This window comes from Copadichromis virginalis, linkage group LG4 (genome assembly GCF_057382275.1).
Source record: "Copadichromis virginalis isolate Kocher_CV1m ecotype Utaka linkage group LG4, C_Virginalis_male_GT1.1, whole genome shotgun sequence".
In the NCBI taxonomy this organism is placed as follows: domain Eukaryota; kingdom Metazoa; phylum Chordata; class Actinopteri; order Cichliformes; family Cichlidae; genus Copadichromis; species Copadichromis virginalis.
In genome coordinates this window covers 28992179-29011635 of record NC_140621.1, presented here as the reverse complement: position 1 = coordinate 29011635, position 19457 = coordinate 28992179, and the positions used below count along the sequence as shown (strand labels likewise).

General features: G+C 39.9%; 3 protein-coding genes across 3 annotated transcripts; 1 reads left to right on the top strand and 2 right to left on the bottom strand.

The window, feature by feature from the left end:
• Nucleotides 1–15: 15 nt before the first annotated feature.
• Nucleotides 16–6095, top strand: LOC146711760 (peptidyl-prolyl cis-trans isomerase FKBP10-like). Its single transcript, XM_085454744.1, has 10 exons — nt 16–217; nt 743–888; nt 975–1164; nt 1259–1404; nt 2747–2936; nt 3048–3193; nt 4425–4614; nt 4828–4970; nt 5066–5229; nt 5353–6095. The coding sequence occupies exons 1-10, from the start codon at nt 18–20 to the stop codon at nt 5536–5538; spliced, it is 1701 nt and encodes a 566-aa protein (XP_085310870.1). The 5' UTR covers nt 16–17; the 3' UTR covers nt 5539–6095.
• Nucleotides 6096–7763: 1668 nt separating this feature from the next.
• LOC146711759 (cytosolic 5'-nucleotidase 3-like) lies at nt 7764–13740 on the bottom strand. Its single transcript, XM_085454743.1, has 9 exons — nt 13226–13740; nt 12156–12248; nt 11990–12059; nt 9826–9872; nt 8732–8817; nt 8567–8656; nt 8310–8472; nt 8029–8229; nt 7764–7955 (listed from the first exon to the last, which is right to left on the bottom strand). The coding sequence occupies exons 1-9, from the start codon at nt 13370–13372 to the stop codon at nt 7851–7853; spliced, it is 1002 nt and encodes a 333-aa protein (XP_085310869.1). The 5' UTR covers nt 13373–13740; the 3' UTR covers nt 7764–7850.
• Nucleotides 13741–15571: 1831 nt separating this feature from the next.
• Nucleotides 15572–19445, bottom strand: LOC146711758 (kelch-like protein 11). The gene is made up of 2 exons (XM_085454740.1): nt 18879–19445; nt 15572–18676 (listed from the first exon to the last, which is right to left on the bottom strand). Exons 1-2 carry the CDS (start codon nt 19340–19342, stop codon nt 17092–17094), a joined length of 2049 nt encoding a protein of 682 aa, XP_085310866.1. The 5' UTR covers nt 19343–19445; the 3' UTR covers nt 15572–17091.
• Between the last annotated feature and the right edge of the window lie 12 nt (nt 19446–19457).

Here is a 19457-nt window from a genome sequence, read left to right as displayed (position 1 = left end):
ACTGAGCAGCTTTTCAAATGGATTTATTGGCATGTTTTCAGCTTTTACTTCTGTCGCACTTATTGACTGTGAACTGTAGCCCCGGTCCGTTACTCGACGTTGTCGTGGATCGTTATGACATTCCGAAAGTTTGTCCTCGAGAAGTGGAAATAGAAGATTTTGTTCGTTATCATTTCAACGGTACCTTCTTTGAAGACGGGAAAAAGTTTGACTCCAGGTGAAGTTACAGCGAAATGTCAGTTAGTTTAGCTTCAGAATGAGCTAACTAGCGCTAATTGTTAGTATAGAAAAGGACTACAGTTCCCACGAACTGCTTGTAACGTTAGCTTTCAATGAAATTATGATTACTGTGTGATTAAAAATGGTTCACTGTGCAGTAAGGGCAATGCTTACACAGTAAAAAAGTTATTACAGTAAGCACAGAAGTAAAGAAAGCTAACACGCATTTTATTTGTTCTTTTAATGGATTTTTCTTCACATATGTTTACTGCAGCAGTGATGACTGCAAACGTGTCAGTAGCATCTCAGCTTCAGCAGAGGTGAAGCTGAGAAAATCACAGCAATTATTTGCTGTGATTTAGTATCTACACGGGTTAGTTTTGGGCAGTTAGTAGATGGCATACCTCCCTTGCATTCCATTCCCTTGAAAAATAAAATAAAATTAATTAATTAAAAAAATCACAACCCATTTTTATTTTGTTCACGCTGTTTTTCACTCTCATCTCCATCACCGCCTCTGCAGCTATGATCGAGGCAAAGCTTTCATCAGCCAGGTCGGCCTGGGCAGACTCATCGCAGGGATGGACCGGGGTCTGCTGGGCATGTGTGTCAACGAGCGCAGGAGGGTCACAGTCCCTCCACATCTGGCCTATGGAAGCATAGGAACAGGTGCAGAGGAGCACAGCAGTGACGGCACTTTACTGGTGGCATTATGTGGGCTGACTTGTGACACTCTGATCTCTATCTCTGTTCAGGTGGTATAATCCCTCCTGATGCTGTGCTGGTTTACGATGTCCTTCTGCTGGATATCTGGAACGAAAAGGACAAGGTTGAGATCCGCACTCTCGACAAACCTGCGAGCTGCAGGCGAACAACTGCAGCATCAGATTTTGTCCGTTACCACTACAACGGCACTCTGCTCTCTGGTGAACTCTTTGACTCCAGGTGAGAGGGCAAAAGTTTCATTAGAAGCTGAAAAGCATCTCTTTGTTTGTTTCTTTGATTATCAGGAACTTTGAACTGTCAACTCTTTATTTAGTTACTCGAGGAATGCCACCTATGACACCTACCTGGGCCAGGGTGACCTCATTAAAGGCATGGACGAGGGTCTTCTGGGCATGTGTATTGGGGAAAGACGCCTCATTATCGTCCCACCCTTCCTGGCATACGGAGAGAATGGCTACGGTAATAACTACTATTAAGATGTCTTTGGCTAGTGTGGCATTTCTTTTAATTCACCTGTTGACAACCTCAAAATGTAACCTCTTATTAATAATCATAGTGACCTGTTTCGTTTCTTTTAAAGGGTTAAGTTTAAAACTTCATATGTTTTCTGCATGTTTATCTGCATATCACATTCAAATATCAGTATTTTTATATATATTTCTGATTTTGCGTGTAGGATTTGGTGTGCTAACGTTCAGAGAAATTGTCAGAGGACATTTATGAGTGTCTTTATGATGACTGATTGATGATTGTTTACTAGTATATTCACAAGCTGTACAGCTTTTCCTCCTGTTAGAGACTTCCCCTATGGCTATTCATACTACACCAGTAATTATGTAATAGATAAACAATGAACTTACAGGAAAAGTAACTGTTTTTTCACCATCTACTAAATTTCTGGGTTGTTTGTTTTGTTTTGTTTTTTTACAATGGGTTCATTGTTCACATTTTCTAAAAAAAAAAACATGCTTTTGTTAGAAAATGTGAACAATGCAACTAAGCAACTCATTTTGCACATTTATTTCTTACAATTTAAAGCCCAACGAGTAGTGCTGACAGAAAAACTGAGATGTGCTGTTGAGATTGCACTTCTTATATTAAGATGTCACGGGAAATAAATGTTTAGTTAAACTTATTTTCAGTGACTGAAAGGCGAGTATCAGTAGTCTGGCCCACTTAAGATCAATATTTTCTATATGTGACCCACGATGTGAAATCAGTTTGACATTCCTGCTCTAGTACAAGGAAAATAAAGCATCAGAAAGATTGAAAGTTGATCCTAAAACTTTGGGCGTACTTTATAAAATGGAGACCAGGATGTGTGTAGGGACAAAATTTTGTTACAGTAAAATCCATTACTTTGACTTTTACTGGATGGCCTTCCTTGCTGTCTTATTTGGTGTTTGCGCTGGGCAAAGCTTCAATATGGATACTTTCAAATTCAATTGGCTGTCTTGCTGGTAACCAGTGTTGGCCACAGATATGCATCCTCTCATTTTCGATGTGGAGTGTAAATGCTTGTGGGTTTGGATTTCCTAAGCGCTGAGTGCAGTAACAGAGGCTAAGCTAGCTGCAGGATGGTTATTCAATCTCTTGTACTGTCTAAATTGCACTGTCTTATTTTATATTTATTTTCAAAAATTGTGAGTGAGGATGTTTTAGAGTTGTCTAAATAATCATTTAACAAACCTCAGTTGAATCGGAGTAGATAAAAAAGGATTTAGGTGGTCACTTGTTCAATGAGTTTTAATTTTTTTTTTAATAACTTTCTTTCATGAACATGCTTCTTTCCTCCCAACAGGAACCATGATCCCTCCTCAGGCCACGCTGGTATTCGAGGTGCTGATAGTTGATGTCTTTAACCCCAAGGATGATGTAATCGTGGAGGCAAAGGAAGTGCCTAAAGGCTGCACGCGCACAACAGTGACTGGAGATTACATCCGCTACCACTACAATGGCACATTTCAGGATGGCACACTCTTTGACTCGAGGTACACTTGAGAGTTTTTTTGTTTGTTTGTTTGTTTTTTCATTTTTAGAAAGTAAATAAGCTATCATCCAAATAAGCTTCTTTCAAGCTCTCTCTCACTCTCCTTTGACAGCTATCAGCGAAATAACACCTACAACACTTACATCGGTATGGGATACGTGATCCAAGGGATGGACAAAGCCCTGCAGGGGCTGTGCATAGGAGAGAAAAGGAGGGTCGTAATTCCTCCTCACTTAGCGTATGGTGAAAAAGGAGTCGGTGAGTTTGATGTCTGCAAATAGGAGGTTTTAAAGTGTTGTCTGAGTGAGCGCATCAGAGGTGGGAAGTAGTGATATACAAATACTTAGTGTACTTAACTAGAATTTTTAGGTATCTGTACTTTAATTATTTTTCAGAAAACTTTTTACTTTTACTCCCAACATTTTCACACAAATATGTGTACTTTTTGCTCCTTACATTTTCAAAGTAGACTCGTTACTTTAGGTTTAAGGAATTTGAGTGGAGTTATTCCATGTCCCTGTGTGCATTCAAACATCAAAGTGATTTGAGCCTAAAAAGTTACATATGTAAGGCAATAGTGTATCTAATGGTATATCAGTCACCAGGGGGTATCGCATACAACAAGATGAGGTAAAACCATGTAATTTATTAATAATCTATAGCATCACAGTCAGGTTAAAGTAGGCCAGTGTTTTTGGCACATCACCGGAACGAGTGTAGATGTTCTGTAGTCATGGTACTTCAGCATCTAGCTAGCTCTACAGAAAAAGGGCAACTGAATACCATCTAGTATAAAGACAGTGTAAAAAGTATATTGTCAGTGTAAGGGATGGAAATCAGCGAAGTTAGCTTGTGAAATGTTGGGTTACAGCTTGTTGAATTCAGTTGTGTAAATCAAACAAAGAGCAGCAGCAGTAGAAGTCAGCTGATCACAGTCTGTACACAAAGAAAATCTGCTGGAGCCCAAAATAGAAATTATTGTAATTCTTTTCCCCACGTTGAACCACTACAATCAATCTTAGCATTCCCACATCTGCTGAATCCCATGTTAATCCTGACTGTGCTCATTTCCCTGTTAAGCTGTGGAGGCAAAGTCATCGTCTACAATGTATGCAACAAAAAAATAGTGCTTTTCTTCTTAAATGCTCGTGTTCTGCATAACTGATTCAAGCTGAGTACAATTTTTAGAATTACAGTTCAGACTGAAATAAAGTTTGTATTCTCATTTATTAATTGTTTTATTATATTACTATAGCACGAGGTTCAGTTAGTTTTGCACAACAATAGCTCATAGAAACATCCTCAAAAGAGTTACTTTTTACTTGTTTAGTTTGAATACATTTCAGGTCCTGTACTATTTCAATTTACTTGAGTAAAGAAGTTGAATCAGTACTTCAACTTTTATCAAAGTATTTTTAACGCATGCGTCTGTACTTCTATGTGTATAAATGTCATGTTTCTTGTTTTGTTTTTTCATTTTATCTTGTAGGAGACTTCATTCCTGGATCTGCTGTGCTCGTCTTTGACATTCACGTCATTGATTTCCACAACCCAAAAGATCCAGTCAATATCAAAGTTACCCATAAGCCTCAGGAGTGTAACATGAGAAGTGAAGCTGACGATTTGATTCAGTACCGCTACAATTGCTCCTTGATGGACGGCACCCTGCTGTACACCTCGTGAGCGCCCTCTGCTGTTCACTCTGCTACACTGCACCCTCCACCTCATGCATGTAATCATTGCTGGCTCCTTGTCTGACAGATTTCCGTGGGCCTCGAATTCATACCATCTTTGTCTTTATGACAAAAGCATGTATGCTTGCATGGCTCCAGGTTGTTTTTTTTTCTTTCCTAAATGTTCTCTGTTAAAAATAGTTATGAATCACTTTGCAGGGACCAGTATGATTCACTTTCTATCACTACTCTGGGAGGAAATAATGTGATCCTGGGTCTGGAGGAAGGTTTAAGAGGCATGTGTGTAGGCGAGAGGAGAGAAGTGGTCATCCCTCCCCACTTTGGCCATGGTGAAAATGAAGGTCAGTCATCAAGAAACTCAGATACAGTATTTATTTATTTATTTATTTTTTGTTCTTTTTCATGTAATTTTCCTCTTCTTTAATGGCATCTCCAGCCGGAGGAGTTCCAAGGAGTGCAGTGCTCTTCTTTGAGTTGGAGTTGGTGGAGCTTCAGAAGGGTGTACCTGAAGGCTACATGTTTGTGTGGGTCGGGGATGGCCCTGATCCCCTCTTTCCTGCTATGGACCTTGATGGAGACAAACAGGTCCCCCTTGAGGAGGTAAAAAGAGAAGCTAAAATGACTTTTTTTTTCCTTCTAATTTTTTTTTTTTTTAAATAAAGGAACATTGCTGCACACAGTAAAAATGTTTTATAACTTAGACACTCCTCCAATATTCTCCAGTTTTCAGTCTTCATCAGGCTCCAGGTTCAAGGAGGCAAAGGTCGTCTTCGGCCGGGGATTGATGCCGACAGCATTATTAAGGACATGTTTGATAATCAAGACCGTAATAAAGATGGCAAGATCGTAGAAGATGAACTGACGGTTACAGAGGATGACGTGTCCAAACAAGCAAGAGATGAGCTATAAAGAGGACATCTACGTGTTTCACTGGTGATTAAGTACAGGCGTGCAATGGCTGAGGTAACGCTGTTGTTTTAGTGTGTTGTGGAACAGCTCTGAATTTTTCAGGACTCATTTCTCATCTACTGGGCCTTTTCACTTCAGACAACTCGCCCTGTAGTTGGAAAAATTGTATTTTCCATACAAAACATCTGTTTACCAAAACTCTGAACCCAAAGCAGCTATATGAGATTCAGCCATCATTAATAACTTTTACACCAGTGTTTTTATAACTGTGATATGTCAAAAACATGGTCAGTATGTTGTGGCCAGAAGCGCTTTTTAAAATGCTGATGGAAGAAAAAAGATCTGTAAGGAAGGCACATGTCATTTACCAAGAATCTGGGCAGGGCCCAACTTCCACAATAGTCCAGCTGTTACAAAAGTCATGTGATTTGCTGTTGATTTAGCAATTTAGATTTACCTTTGGTCCTTCATCTTAATATAAAAATGATTACAAAAAACACTAGTTGTACAGTATTGTTTGTGGCTGTGTACCAATGTACAATAAAATATTTTATAACAAAAAACCTTTGTGTGTTGTCAATGAGCTAAACTCAATTGGTCTGGCCTTGCACAACAGCCCCGGTGTCTCAGGCAAATGCAATGCCCACCTCTGTGTTTGTGTAGTTTTATTTCTGGCATAGCTGAAAATAAATAGGTAATTATTTTGGACAACAGGACAAATCATAAACTGTTATGCCACACCGTCAGCGGACGATTAGACCAACAAAGAAAATACTTTTTGAACATGCACAAGAGAATTGAAGAAGAGTGCAGGGTGGAGTGGCTGGAGATTGAGGTTGACGGTGATTTGTGACAGGAGGGCAGCAGCGAGAGTGTAGTGATGCCTGCCATCATGTACGGCTTGGAGACCCAGATGCCAAGTTATAAAGCAGAGACATGTTAGAGAGGCAACGTTGAGATCCTCTGGACATATGGAGGAGGAGGATAGTGAATACATTTGACAAATGATGTTGAACACGAGGCTGCCAGGTACAAGGAAAATGGAAATGCCACAGAGGTGGTTCAAAAATGCAGTGAAGGAGGACGTGCAGAGGGTTGGCGTGACAGAGGAAGATGCCAGGGAATAGGGTAAGATAGAGGCAGCTGATCCACTGTGGTGACTCCTGAAGGGAGTGCCCAAAAGCAGCTTCATTTAAGGTTTTAGAAAGAATAGTAACACCACATTTCTGTTATGTGAAAAAAGTTAAAATTACAAATTGCTAAAAAAAAAAAATATACAAAAATATTTTTCTAAAAGCAAAGTGTCAAACATCAAATAAAAATTGCAGTTGATTTTTTTAAAAGTCTGTTTTTAGATTAAAAGCAGGGGTGATAGACAGTGTTGAAAATTCTTCAGTGATTTTCAGTAACAATCCAGCTGAAAGTTTCTGGGCCAGCTTGGGCCTTCTCAGCTGATGGTCCCAGAATCTCCAATATCAAGTCAGTTTAATTACTGTCAGTCAGAAAACGTACAACTGCATTTGGGACGTCCAAGCTTTCATCCTTTATCAACACAATGTCATATGAGTCAACCCACTGTAAACCATTATTATGGCAACCAGCTCTTCTTAATACTTACTTTGAGTTAAGGGATGAGAGAGGTGAACAAGAGAGTGTAGGCAGGATGGAGTTGGTGGAGAAAAGTGTCAGGCGTGATTTGTGGCTGGTCATCATCGGAGTGAATGGATTAAACATAGTATTGAGACCTGCTATGATGTTATGTTTGGTAAGAGAAGTTTGGAGATGAAGTTAGAGAGGCAAAGTTGAGATGACGACCACTGTAATGACTCAAGGCAGAAGTCGAAGAAAGAAGCAGCAACATAATTTTTTTTTTCTTTTATTCCAGACTCAGATAGACAGAAAGCATCAGACCGTTCAGTGATTTAAAAACACTGAACCTAAAGTTTAAAATTTGTAGCAAAACATAACTACTTTATTAACTTTTTATTGTATTTCTTGCTAATATTCTCATAATTTCAATGTAATAGTTATTACAAATTACTGACTCTAAATATAGAAATATGTTTTCTATCTTTTCTTTCCCTGTTCCTAAATGTATTTACCGACAGGCCACCACAAGATGGCACTGCAGTGCTAAAAAACAGTGTCTGTTTTCAGATTACAATTCACCGAAAAGGTGCTTTTTTTGTAAGAGAATGGAAGTCGTTTTCAGAGCAAATACTAGGTCAAGTACCGCCATTTATGTCAAAGTTTGAACAGTAGACACACACATGCAGCTTTTAGGCTACAGCTATCAGCTGAGGTAGGTCCAATTACTCAGTGAGAAAGCGAATAACTGCATTTGGAACATCCAAGCTTTCATCCTTTATCAACACAATGTCATATGAGTCCAGGTATGATTGTTTCCTCTCCTCCACCTGTGGAAATTAAAAAATAGATAAGTATCAATTCACTTTAGTGAACATAACTGCGTGCATGCTTTTTGCTTACCTTGTCATTAAGGAAGCCGATCTTGAGGATGTTCTCCATGTCCTGCACTCCATCAGCCATGTTCAGATCCCCTAGAGAGTCTCCTAGTAGTAGCACATTTGTCTGTGTGCGCAGCTCCTGGAAATGTCCGGTGTTGAGCAGCGCACCTTCCCTTTTATTGTAGATGTGAATCAGTTCTCCTTTGAAAGCCTTCAGCACCCCCTGTGCAAACAGATCAAGTCAAATTATTATTTAAATGCCTGAGTGGAGGTCAGGTTATAGTATGTGGTGTGGCTACTCACAGACTCATCAAAGTCCATGTAGTTGGAGATGACCTTGACATTAGGGTGGAAGACCTCAGTCTGGCGTATCACCTCTTCCAGGATGTCTCCTATTCCAGCAGAGAAGATGAGCAGGGGGATGCTGTGCTCATGCAGGTGGTCAAAGAAATCCTTGTAGCCGTCCCTGTTAAAAGACATGAAAAAGAATCCACATTAGCTGCATTACAAAAATGTTTTCAACATTCAAGAACTAAACAGATCTTCGGGGATGCTCATACCTCAGCTTGGCGTCAGAGTCCCTCACCGCCTTGGCTAACCCATCTTTCTTAATTTTCTGATTCACCAGCAGCTCGTGAGCCTTTGTCCACCTGAGATACAGTCGAGTTATTAAATACCCTTCCAACACTGTTAAACACAAGTCATAGCTCTGTGTACACACTCACCACTCCACCATAAGAGGCAGCTTCTCCTCTACTGACAGCGTAGTGTCGATCTCTATGGGGTAGTATTTGTCGAGCAGCCCCTGCAGCTGTAGAGGACATGACAGTGTTATAAAAACTGATCAGCAAATATCACAATTCTTCTAGAGTTGGCAAGTCTCACCACCACTCAGCAGCCATCTGGGCAATGCTTCTGGATAGTTATTTGGGGTGTTATTTTAAACCCCCTGCATGAATGAACAGGGAGCAAGCCTTCAGGTTCAATTCAATTATCACTACATACTTCACTTTTATTATTCATGTGCAAAGTTCTTTTTTGTCCCTGGCTCAGTCCGGAGTGTTGACCAGCTTACTCATGAAACACTAAACAAATGTTGTACTTACTCACCTTTTGGATACAGTAACTTTTATTTGACACAAGAAATACCAGAATGCCTGTATCTAATAATATCCATCATGTATTGGTCAAAAATAACCCTTTTTCCTTTCACGCCACATCCCTTAACTAGCTGTCAGTTTTAAAACCAATATTTCTGAATGCTCTCATCACACTCACAAACGATGAGCTTGCATCATAATTATTAAATATATATAGTTAGGTATAAAATGATGTTGTTAATCACTTAAACTTTGTAAAAGATACCATGAACATGTTATAGATGAGCTTATAAATCAAGAATAAAAATCGATATCTGCATTGATAAATGACATACTAAGGCGGATTAATTTCAGTAGTATTTTTAAGTACTTACTAATACCTTTCTAAAGCTTAACAGTCTGTCATGATTTTAAAGTGTTACCGTTTCTTCTTATTCTGTACTGTAAACCACTTTGTGACTTTTATTGTTGAAAAACACATTTTTAATGTGCAGCATGTTTTCCTGATAATATTTACACAAAACTGATTAACAGGCATAGTCTAGGTTGTGGACTGCATGCTTCCATTTCTCCCACCACACAACAATTTGGGAGAAAACTCCTCATCATACTTTAATATATAATGCTGCTTTGAAGTGGACACTGTACTAAAACATGCAGTGTTAATATAAAAGCACTATAAAAAAAATATTCAATCGTAAACTAGAAGTTTTGCCTACCTTTTTTTTGCAATCACTGGAGATGACATCACTCCTCTCAAGAATATCTGCAAATACACAAAATGACAGTCATGTGTCTTTCAGCCAAAACCTTTTATATGCATGGCGACCTCAAACTACAAACAGCTGACAAATAAAAACATTTTAAATACCCTGAATTGTGGTCTGTGAAACGTATAAAAATACTGAGTAGGCTCAAATAATTCTAATTTTATATGAAGATAGAAAGAGGGAAAAAAAGCTAATTGAGTTCTACATTTAGATCTACGGGAAATGCACCAGTATATATATGACTTTAGCATAAGCATTTTTTCTATTATTAACCATGAGTCAGTGCCTGATCGAGTCTACTATTACTGACCAAGGACATATGTGGTAGGGATCACAAGACCAACCTACCCTACATCCTGATCCAGACTTACCCTAAACTTCACCTTCAATTTATCCAATATAGGCTTGATTCCGTTCCATTAAAAATCTCATCATCCACTAACTAGGTTAAGTGGCCTGAGGTTTTCAAACCCCTCACTACAAAGATGAATGCACAAAGATGAATGCACAAAGATGAATTCAGTGGTGTAATAAGTGTAGATATGGTGGTATTATCTTTCATTCTCAACATGTGTTCAAATGCATGTGTGGCGTACACACCAAGAGAATTGTACATATCTGAATAAAAAGCTATGGGGGGCTTTTTGCTGGCATGGCTTTTGTCCTCTTATCCTCTTATAATGACAAAAGTTCCACACCCTTTCTCTCTATTGTCTCCCAAGAAGAAGTCATCCATATTGGAAGAGGAATTACAGGCAGAGCTATGGCTTTCACAGTCACAAGATGTCTACCCAGCTGGAGACCTGCTGAAAACTGAGGCAAACAGTTTCTCACCATTTTAATGTTAATACCATGTCGTTAAATGTCCCCTGTAGAGGCTTTTTATTCTCTCCATTCCTTATCACCACTTTGGCTTGGAAGGTGTTAACCTTGATTTTGTCACCTGTCTAGACTCTTTCACATCTGGTCTTTTATCACTATTGTATCTCTAAATACTGGTACCCCCATGGTCATTCACCAGGCTTTTGTGTCTATTCTTCTCCTTATGTAAATAGAGAAACCTCCACTTGTTTCTGTTACCCCCTCTGTTCTGTTCCCTTTCCCTGGAGTTTCCTGCAGAAAAGTCTTTAAGAAAAACAAAACAGTCTCCCCCCTTTTCAAATAAAGATTTCTCTTCTGAATCTCAGACTAAAGCTAAACTTTTCCATTACTTTGTAAACTTTCCCATTTCCAAGTGCTGCTTAGTTTACAAAGTAAACTTTTCCATTGGAAAAGTTTAGCATGCAATGAATAATGTCCATTTGTTGTTTAAGGCTTGATAATTCAGATTTATACCGTTGCTAGATCCTCTTTAAAAAATACAAGAAATCTTGTGTCTCAATATTTTACTTTCTCTTTGACCATTTGACTGAAATCCGCAGTTGCCCACAGTTAAGCCAGAGAGGTCCAGTATACAGCATACATATATATATATATATATATATATAAAGACATTATTTCAGTTTGTCATTTAATTTATTTAGTTGATATATGTTTTTAATAGAATTCTCAAGCATTTGTGTTTTCTTGTTTTTATGAAAGGTCATCTAATACATTTGGTAAGCACTGCAAACTGTGTGTCTGAGATCACGTGGGGAATAGAATGGAAAAGATAGAGTAATGCCGATAGTATGTTCATTTGGATTCATCAATCTGAGTCCCAATTAAATGCTAACTTAGTTTGCATTAGTTTGCTTAGAGGAAGTTCCTCATTCGGTCCTGATCACCATTTTACTTTGGAATGTGTGAACCTTGAGCTTGTTACTTGTCTAGAGCCTTTCACCCTTTGTAATTGTTGTCTGAGTCTTTAGATATCCCATGGAGCTGCCTGACAATCTTCAACACCTTTTGTCTCATCTTTTGTTCTTGATATGTAAATGTTGCCCTCCAGTGGTTTTTATTGCACCACCCTTGCTTGGAAACCGTGTGTATAAAGAGCATTCTTTTAGAAGGTTTTGTGTTTGTAAACCCACTGTATGTCAGTGTAGTTCATAAACACACTACCCCTGCAAATGCAGGGTAACAGAACATTCGAGTTATTATATATAGTTTGTTGTACTTTGAGTGTACTCACTATGACAAGTGGGGCATCTTTTCCCATTGTATTCAAATCTTGTAAGGGTCATGTCAAAATCTGAGATCACCTGGATCAAAAACGAGATAAAAATCATGAAAGAAATAATATTCTATTTTCTTACAGGGGTGAATATGTTTATAAGAGGAGTGAGTGATGTGGATACCTGCAGGGTTTTGGAGCCAGCCTTCTGCATGGACTGCAGGATCTCTTGTACCCTGTCACGGTCCTTCATGTGCAGCTTGGAGAACTTTTCAATCTGTGCAGGCAGAATATATGTTGATGAGACAGATGGTGAGGTGAAGTCCAGGTGCTGATTATAGCATGTGTAAAGCTCAGAGTTTGGCTAAATTTAATTGACAGTAGTGCGATAAACACCAGTCCAGCAGGATAGGTGCTAAAATCAGGTTTTTAATCTCCTGACTGGTGAGTATCAAACACGGACAACGCTGCGGGATTAATGCTGACTCTGCAGTTCTCACATGAACAAAAGCATTCAGAGGAGAAAGCAGTAGCATGTTAACACTAAATTCCTTAGCCATAGACTTTCTCTGGCTTTAGCTAGCTGGGGAAAAAAACTAACCAGTATAGAAGTATGCTTGAAGGATTTGTGAAAAAACATACATTTTTAAGCTGTATTTTCAATGAATTAACTCTTTTTAAAATGTGTTTTATTTTAAACAAAACGAAGTATATATAATTGAAATATGTCAAATACTAAATAAATAGATAAGTCGGAAATACACGAGGAAGACAAGAGTCCTTGTATTTGAAATTAAACTTGTGTGTTCATAACTTCCTGTGCACCTGCTTAAGCCCCATACTGTATTATTAGGAGGAGGAGCCAAGGGTAGAATGAGAATTAACAATAAATGAATGAAAAACAAATGACATAAAAAAAAAGATCATTACAAAAACAAAACAAACAAACATAACGAAACGAAAGTCTTACACTCCTCGCCACATGCCACATCACCAGTGGGGGGTTAGAATGGGTACTCATATTGGTAGTGTTTGGGATTGGTTTTTCACAGTTTGCAGTCATATACTTTAACTCTCATGATCATCCTGTTTGGATTTCAGTCTGATTTTATTCTCTATCCTAAGCTTAGCTGGACTGTGAGACTCTCGACCGACGGTCACAGCGTTGAATGTCTTTGTGTAATATTTCAATTAGCGAGAGTCTGGTATCAAATGCGGAAACGTTATTTTCTATTGATAAGTGGGTTCGCTCACCTTTTGGAAGAAAATCTCGAATGGTGTCAATTCAGAACTGTCCTTTTCTGTCATTTTTGGTGAATCATTACGAGGTCTTTTGGACTTTTGTGTTTGACTGGCAGTTTTACGTTTGGTAGGTTGACGTTTGTTCTTGTTTTTCCTCATGGTGAAAATTCGGTGTAAAAAGACGCCAATGAAGTCTTCCTATTCACCCAGGTCAGTAAATGGTGGAGATTCCAGGATTTTGAAGAGAGACTAGTCTTATAAGTAGATCAGAAGTTTTGTTTAGGTTCTAGCTAGTGTATGCCGCCATGTTCAATCTCACAAAGTCTCACGAGAGTTGCGTTCACAGGTACATCCTCACGAAAAATCCGTTAAGTCTGATTTTTTTTAAAGCCTCCTATCGTGAGCTGTCAGTATACGCTTATTATTTATTCTACACGGCAACAGCAGATCTGTTTCGTCTTGAATTCCTTTGCTATTTTTTGTTTTTCTAACACAACATCACAGCTGTCCGCGATATCGCATTGCCTTTGACAGAAAGAGCATGCGCGTTCTAAGAGGCTACGTTCCCACGCTGCAACGTGAAAGAGCAATGCAGAAGATTCTAATGATGCCTGCTCATAATTTCATCAACGTTAAACTGTTCGGCAAATGAAGGATTTCTGTTTCATATTCAATAGATGAGACATGACTTCTGCAACTGGTCAGTGTTTTACGCACTGCTTCTTTACAGATAAACTACACAATACATTTTAAAAATAATCACGCGTTTATTCTCAGTTTACTATCTTCAGAATAATTTTACTGGTATAGTAATAGAGTAAGTTGTGGCATATACTTTAGCTGCTCCAAGGATAACATCAGAGTCTGAGTTAAAACTATATTCATATTCTAATAAATTATCAGAGAGGTGATGTTAATAGATAAGTGTGAACTGGAGAAAAAGTACAACCTCTGAAAAGAGGGCAGAAAAACAAAGAGTGCCTTAAAGAAGATTTCTGCCAGCTATTTTTGTACAAATGTAACTGAACCTCATGCCAAGTAATAAAGGGATAACATGAATTCAAGGAAATATGAACTGAAATATGAAATATGATTATATCTCAGTTATATTAATCATCCTCCCATTCTCAACTAGAGCATCATGCTCTAAATAATTCATAAATAACATGCCTGTTTGCTTGTTGTTGTTTTGCATTTTTCATCTCTACATCAGTCATATGAAGTAAGCGCTGTTGATGAATACACTATTAAACTGAAATCAGTTTGTTGTGGGTAAAGCCTGTGGTGACGTGAAATAGTCAGTAAATATAAGGAGTAGAAAGTACAAAGGAATTAGAAGAAAATAAAAGTCTAAATGTATTCCATGTCCAGCAGAATTTTAATACTGCTTTACTGTTAACAGCATCACATTCTGCTAAAATCAATTGGTTTCTGTTTTGTGAATAAATTATTTAAGGCATCCTAAATAGAATAAAATGGGAATACACACTACACAAAACACCGACAGTTGCAGAGGTCTTGTCTGATGTATTGAACATGAAACAGGTGACTTACGAGGTGATTTAGTCCAGATGCTGGTGTCACAGGTTAATCTGGTTGGACTGTCACACAGCCCAATCACATCCCCTCCATCTAGTGCAGATAATATAAAGTATATGCTTTAGTTGTAGTGCCGACCATTCTCAAATCAAATGATAGTTTGTGGGGAGAATAATGATGACAATAACGTTTTCCAAACAGTATATGAACAGGCATCGGCGCGGGCACCAGCTAAGCTAGCACGCTTTTTTTATTATCCAAAATAAATTAAAACAGACTGTTGCGTCGTGTTAAAAAATCAAAAGGCAAATAAATGCATTTGTAAAGACGAAATATTTATAGATTTTCCCGGTTGGTCGTTGGTAGCTCCTAAAGAAGTGTACGACACATCTGTTTGACTGTCACCAGCGAATCTGAAACACCACTTAATCTGAAACACCAGTATTGTCGTTACTGTCGAGATTTTTGGTGACTATTTTACGTGGTAAATAGTTAATGTTAAACAAGACTGAAATATGAACTTCACTACGTGTTATTAAAATGGTTATAATATTGCGAATTAAATAGCACAGTGACAGAGTTTCAAGGGTGTAACTTCTTTTTGAAACCAAGCAAAAAAAAATTACCAGTAATTTAACATAGTGTTAGAATATTCATGCTACATGATTGAACAGTTTTCCTTTCATAAATGATATGTGATTTCCCCTCTTAAAATGCCAAGAAAAACCAATACTGTAATGTTTCCCACATTTAGCTCTCTGTCAACTAAAATAACTGACTTTTGGACTGTACACAATCCAGTAATGCAATGCAAGCAAATGTCTTACAAAACAACTTTAATTTCAAGAGATGACATTAGCATTTCATACATCCAAGGACACAAAGTGTTGACTATCACATGCAAAGCAAATTACATAGCTTATTTCAGTTAATATTTGCAGTGCCATTTATGTTAGGTCATAAAGTGGAAATGAATATCATTTCTCCGCTCCGTAACCCTATACTGCTATAATTAGCGCTGCTTGAATGGGAATTTCTGAATGTCAGTCACAACACATTCATAAAACAATCCCTTTTGTTTTAAAGTTTTATTCCTTGTTTTTCTCATTTCTACGTCTCTTTGGCGGGTAAAAGGAGTCTTCCGATAGACAGAACTCCAATATACACCAAACTTTTACAAGACATTTAATGTTGGAAACTAATCCACCAGCAATGATAACATTGTTGTTTCCAAGAAGATTAAATCTCACTGACTCCAAGACAGCTAAAACAAAGCCTTTGCAATATACAATCAGCTCGTCTGATATGAAATTAACAAAACAAGTCAAAGTGCAATGGCAACTTTTTAAAGACTTTAGAAGTTAAAGAGTGGCGTTCCACAGAAGCTTTTCCCATTCTTTGCAGAGTGATAACCAAGCCCTACACATCCTCCCACACTCATACACAAAGATTAAATATGTCTTTGTTGAATGAATGGGAATGCACTGGGCAATAGATAACCAAAGTGCAAAAAAAGGAATGATTAAGCTGCTGCTGCTGATTGGTCCTTAATGCAGTTGCAGAGCAGATTGTTTCAATGTTAGCTTACTCAAAGGAATGATTTCATTGCATCTTATCACATATTTTGGGATATTACGGTCCTCTCATCTTTTCACCTCGTCGGAAACTTGGAGAAACATTACTATTGTTACATGAGCAAGAAAAGTCACACAAATATATAACTGTCTACAACTAGTCTACAGGATTTTATGATTAACAACCTCCTCGTGTTAATTCATATTTAGTTTTTGTGCCTGTACAGTAACAAGCAAAGCCGTAGTAACAGAGCAGTTAAGATACAAGGGGTTTGGACCGATTGTCACAGTGTTACAATGGAATGAGAGTTCATTAAGAATGCAGGAATGCAATTATTACTAATGCCACGTTGTCTTCCAGTACAATAAAGGAATGTAAAATATCCATAGAAATGTATACATATACAGCTTTTATACTATTTACGTATAAAGAGATAAACAGCCTCTTTATCAACATAAATGGCTAACAGATATTTAGTTGTTGGCTGCACTATAACACTCTTATTCACATATTTATAATCACATCCCTCCTCACAGACCACCAGCAGGACAGCACACACCTGCCCACATATTTCATGGCTTTCCACAAATGAGCCAATAACACAAACACAGCATGAAAGCTGATGACACACAGTTCAGATTAATGAAATCCAGGACGAGAGCAACAGGACCTGCTTTAGTGAATGACTCAAGGTAGAGGACAATGGTAGCTGCATTGAAATTGGGGTTTGCAGGAAATCTTCGGACAAACTCACAGTGGACAGTTCAACACTCTATCTGCGACTGGAGTTGCCGGCGCAGGGTGAGAGTGCGCCGGTGAAGCTGTTGCATCTGCTGCATGCGATCTCGCTGGCGGGCAAGGTTCTGGGGCATGGGGTACCGCTGGCAGCCGTACAGGAAGCGGTACGGGATGCGGACGTGGCAGGCAGTAGCTCGACAACGAGGCTGAGGCATGGGTGGCAGCAGCATCCATCGCTTCCTCTCGGCGCAGTAACGATAGGCCTCCTTGCGATACTGCTTGTCTACATCGTCGCTGTTCTTCCAGCCCCCGATGATGAAAACATCCTCATCAAAGTGGCAGATTGCAGCACCCTCAATGCTGGTTACCTCTGGTGGAAGGCTTTCTAGGATCTCATCAGAGATGCGCACACTAATCTTCTGCCTGGCAACCTCATCCCGAACTGTGTAGCTTTTAGGACAGCAGGAGGCTGTGTGGTAGAAGTTAGTGGATGCCACAGCCATCTGGAAGATACAGTAGTTGTCAATAAGAGGCAGGGAGTCAACATCCTGCCACTGGCGACTCTCTGTGTCATAACGAGTGGTCACCGTCTTCAATCCGTCATCATTATCTGTATCGACGGGTGTGCGTGCTGTGACATAAACATAGCGGTCCTCCACACTCACTGCCTTCACGTCTCGCAGGATTTTGGGAGCAGATTCCAGATTGTGCCATTTGTCCTGCTCTGGCTCATACACACTGACATCCTTGAAACCCGGGCTGAAGTTGCCATGGCCACCAATGCTGTATAAGATATCCTTAATGCAAGTCAGGCCAAAGGAGTGCTTGCGTGTGGTCAAGTTGCTCACCTGCTCCCAGGTGTTACGATTAGGGTTGTAACGTTCCACAGTCTTAGCGAAGCCTGGCTCCATAGAACCAGCTACATAGACGTGGGACTCTGTGGCAGCGATGGCGTGGCCATCCAGATGGTTATGGATGTGAGGCAGATTGACCCAACGGTCCTCATAAATAAAGTAGCCCACACATTCGCTAAGGTAGTCGCCTCCCTCCGAAACTCCACCTACTACCATGATAACGTCCATATTTTGACCAAAGCGAGGCTGAAAGGAGGCCATGTGCGAAGACCAGAACTCCATATCAGCCGACTTGAGGTTTTCAAATCTAATAGCATGGCCCTCTACTGCCTCCGACACCAGCCGCAGGCAGGCCTCGTTGGATGCCACCAGTCGTTCATTTTTCACCACTCTGGTCAGGTAGGTGGGCTTGATCTGGGGTAGCCTCAGGAGACGAAACAGCTCTTCAAAATAGCGGCTTCTCTCCTCTGGGTTCTTCTGCACCCACTTCACCACAGCCTCAAAAAGCACTTCCTCAGAATCCACGGTTATCTCTGCATCTGATAGCCAGTCACGCACCAGGTGAAAGGGGAGCGTGTAGAACTCCTCATCCTGGATAACCTTGTGGAAGTTGCGGCGGATCATGTCTGCAGCCCGCAGAGCCAGCTGGTCCAGGGTGTACATGTGAGCCAAGCTGTGGACGGCCACACAGTTGGTCAGACTCAGCTTCTTCTTAAGGAACTCTCCACAGAAATCTTTCAGCTGCAGCAGCAGGAACCTGACAAAGTAAACAAAGGAAATACAGTAAAGATTAGACAATAAAATTTCCTGCCAACTACATAACAGCATTCTGTTTACTCTTCTTTCTGCAAGCAGTGCGCAAAAACAATACTTCTACGGAAGGCCCAATGCATAGCATGCATAGTTAATTCATCTTTCTGAAAGAAAAAAGAAAAGATGCGAAATTAAACTGATCATACCTATCAGCCAGCTCCAGAACTTCATGCACATTGCAGGTACTGACGCGTATTTCTCCCGTATACATATATTGGATAACACTCTCCACCGTCTCGGGGTCCGGCCCCAGCTCTGAGCTCCACTCCTTCATCTCCACCCGTCCGGACAAGGACTCGGAAAACTGTCCCCCCAGCAGTGGGGTGAAGTAGTCGGTGGCCGCAGCCAGGACAGACCTGTGGGCTGAAAACTCACAGCTCTGGAGGCTGCCCATTGCCGCCCCGCTGCTGAAGGCCAGCGTCACGTCGCAGAATAAGCCCTGCTTCCTCTGTTCGTTCTGCCGCCGCGAAAGCTCCGAGCAGTGGGAAGACGAGGTGAATTCCTCGGCCTCTTCCGCGTCTCCGTCTCCAGCAAGCGCACTGGGCGTGCTGGTGCCGCTGCTACCGCTGCTCCTGGTGGAGTCCTCCGGGTTGGGTGCCGCCGCTGCCATTCTACTGCCAGCACTGGAGATGAGCAGTGGTGGGAAATGAAGTAAACTAGCTAAGGAACGGGGGAGACATATAAGCGGAGAACAATGAAGTGCGTTTCGTATTCGTTGCGTCACT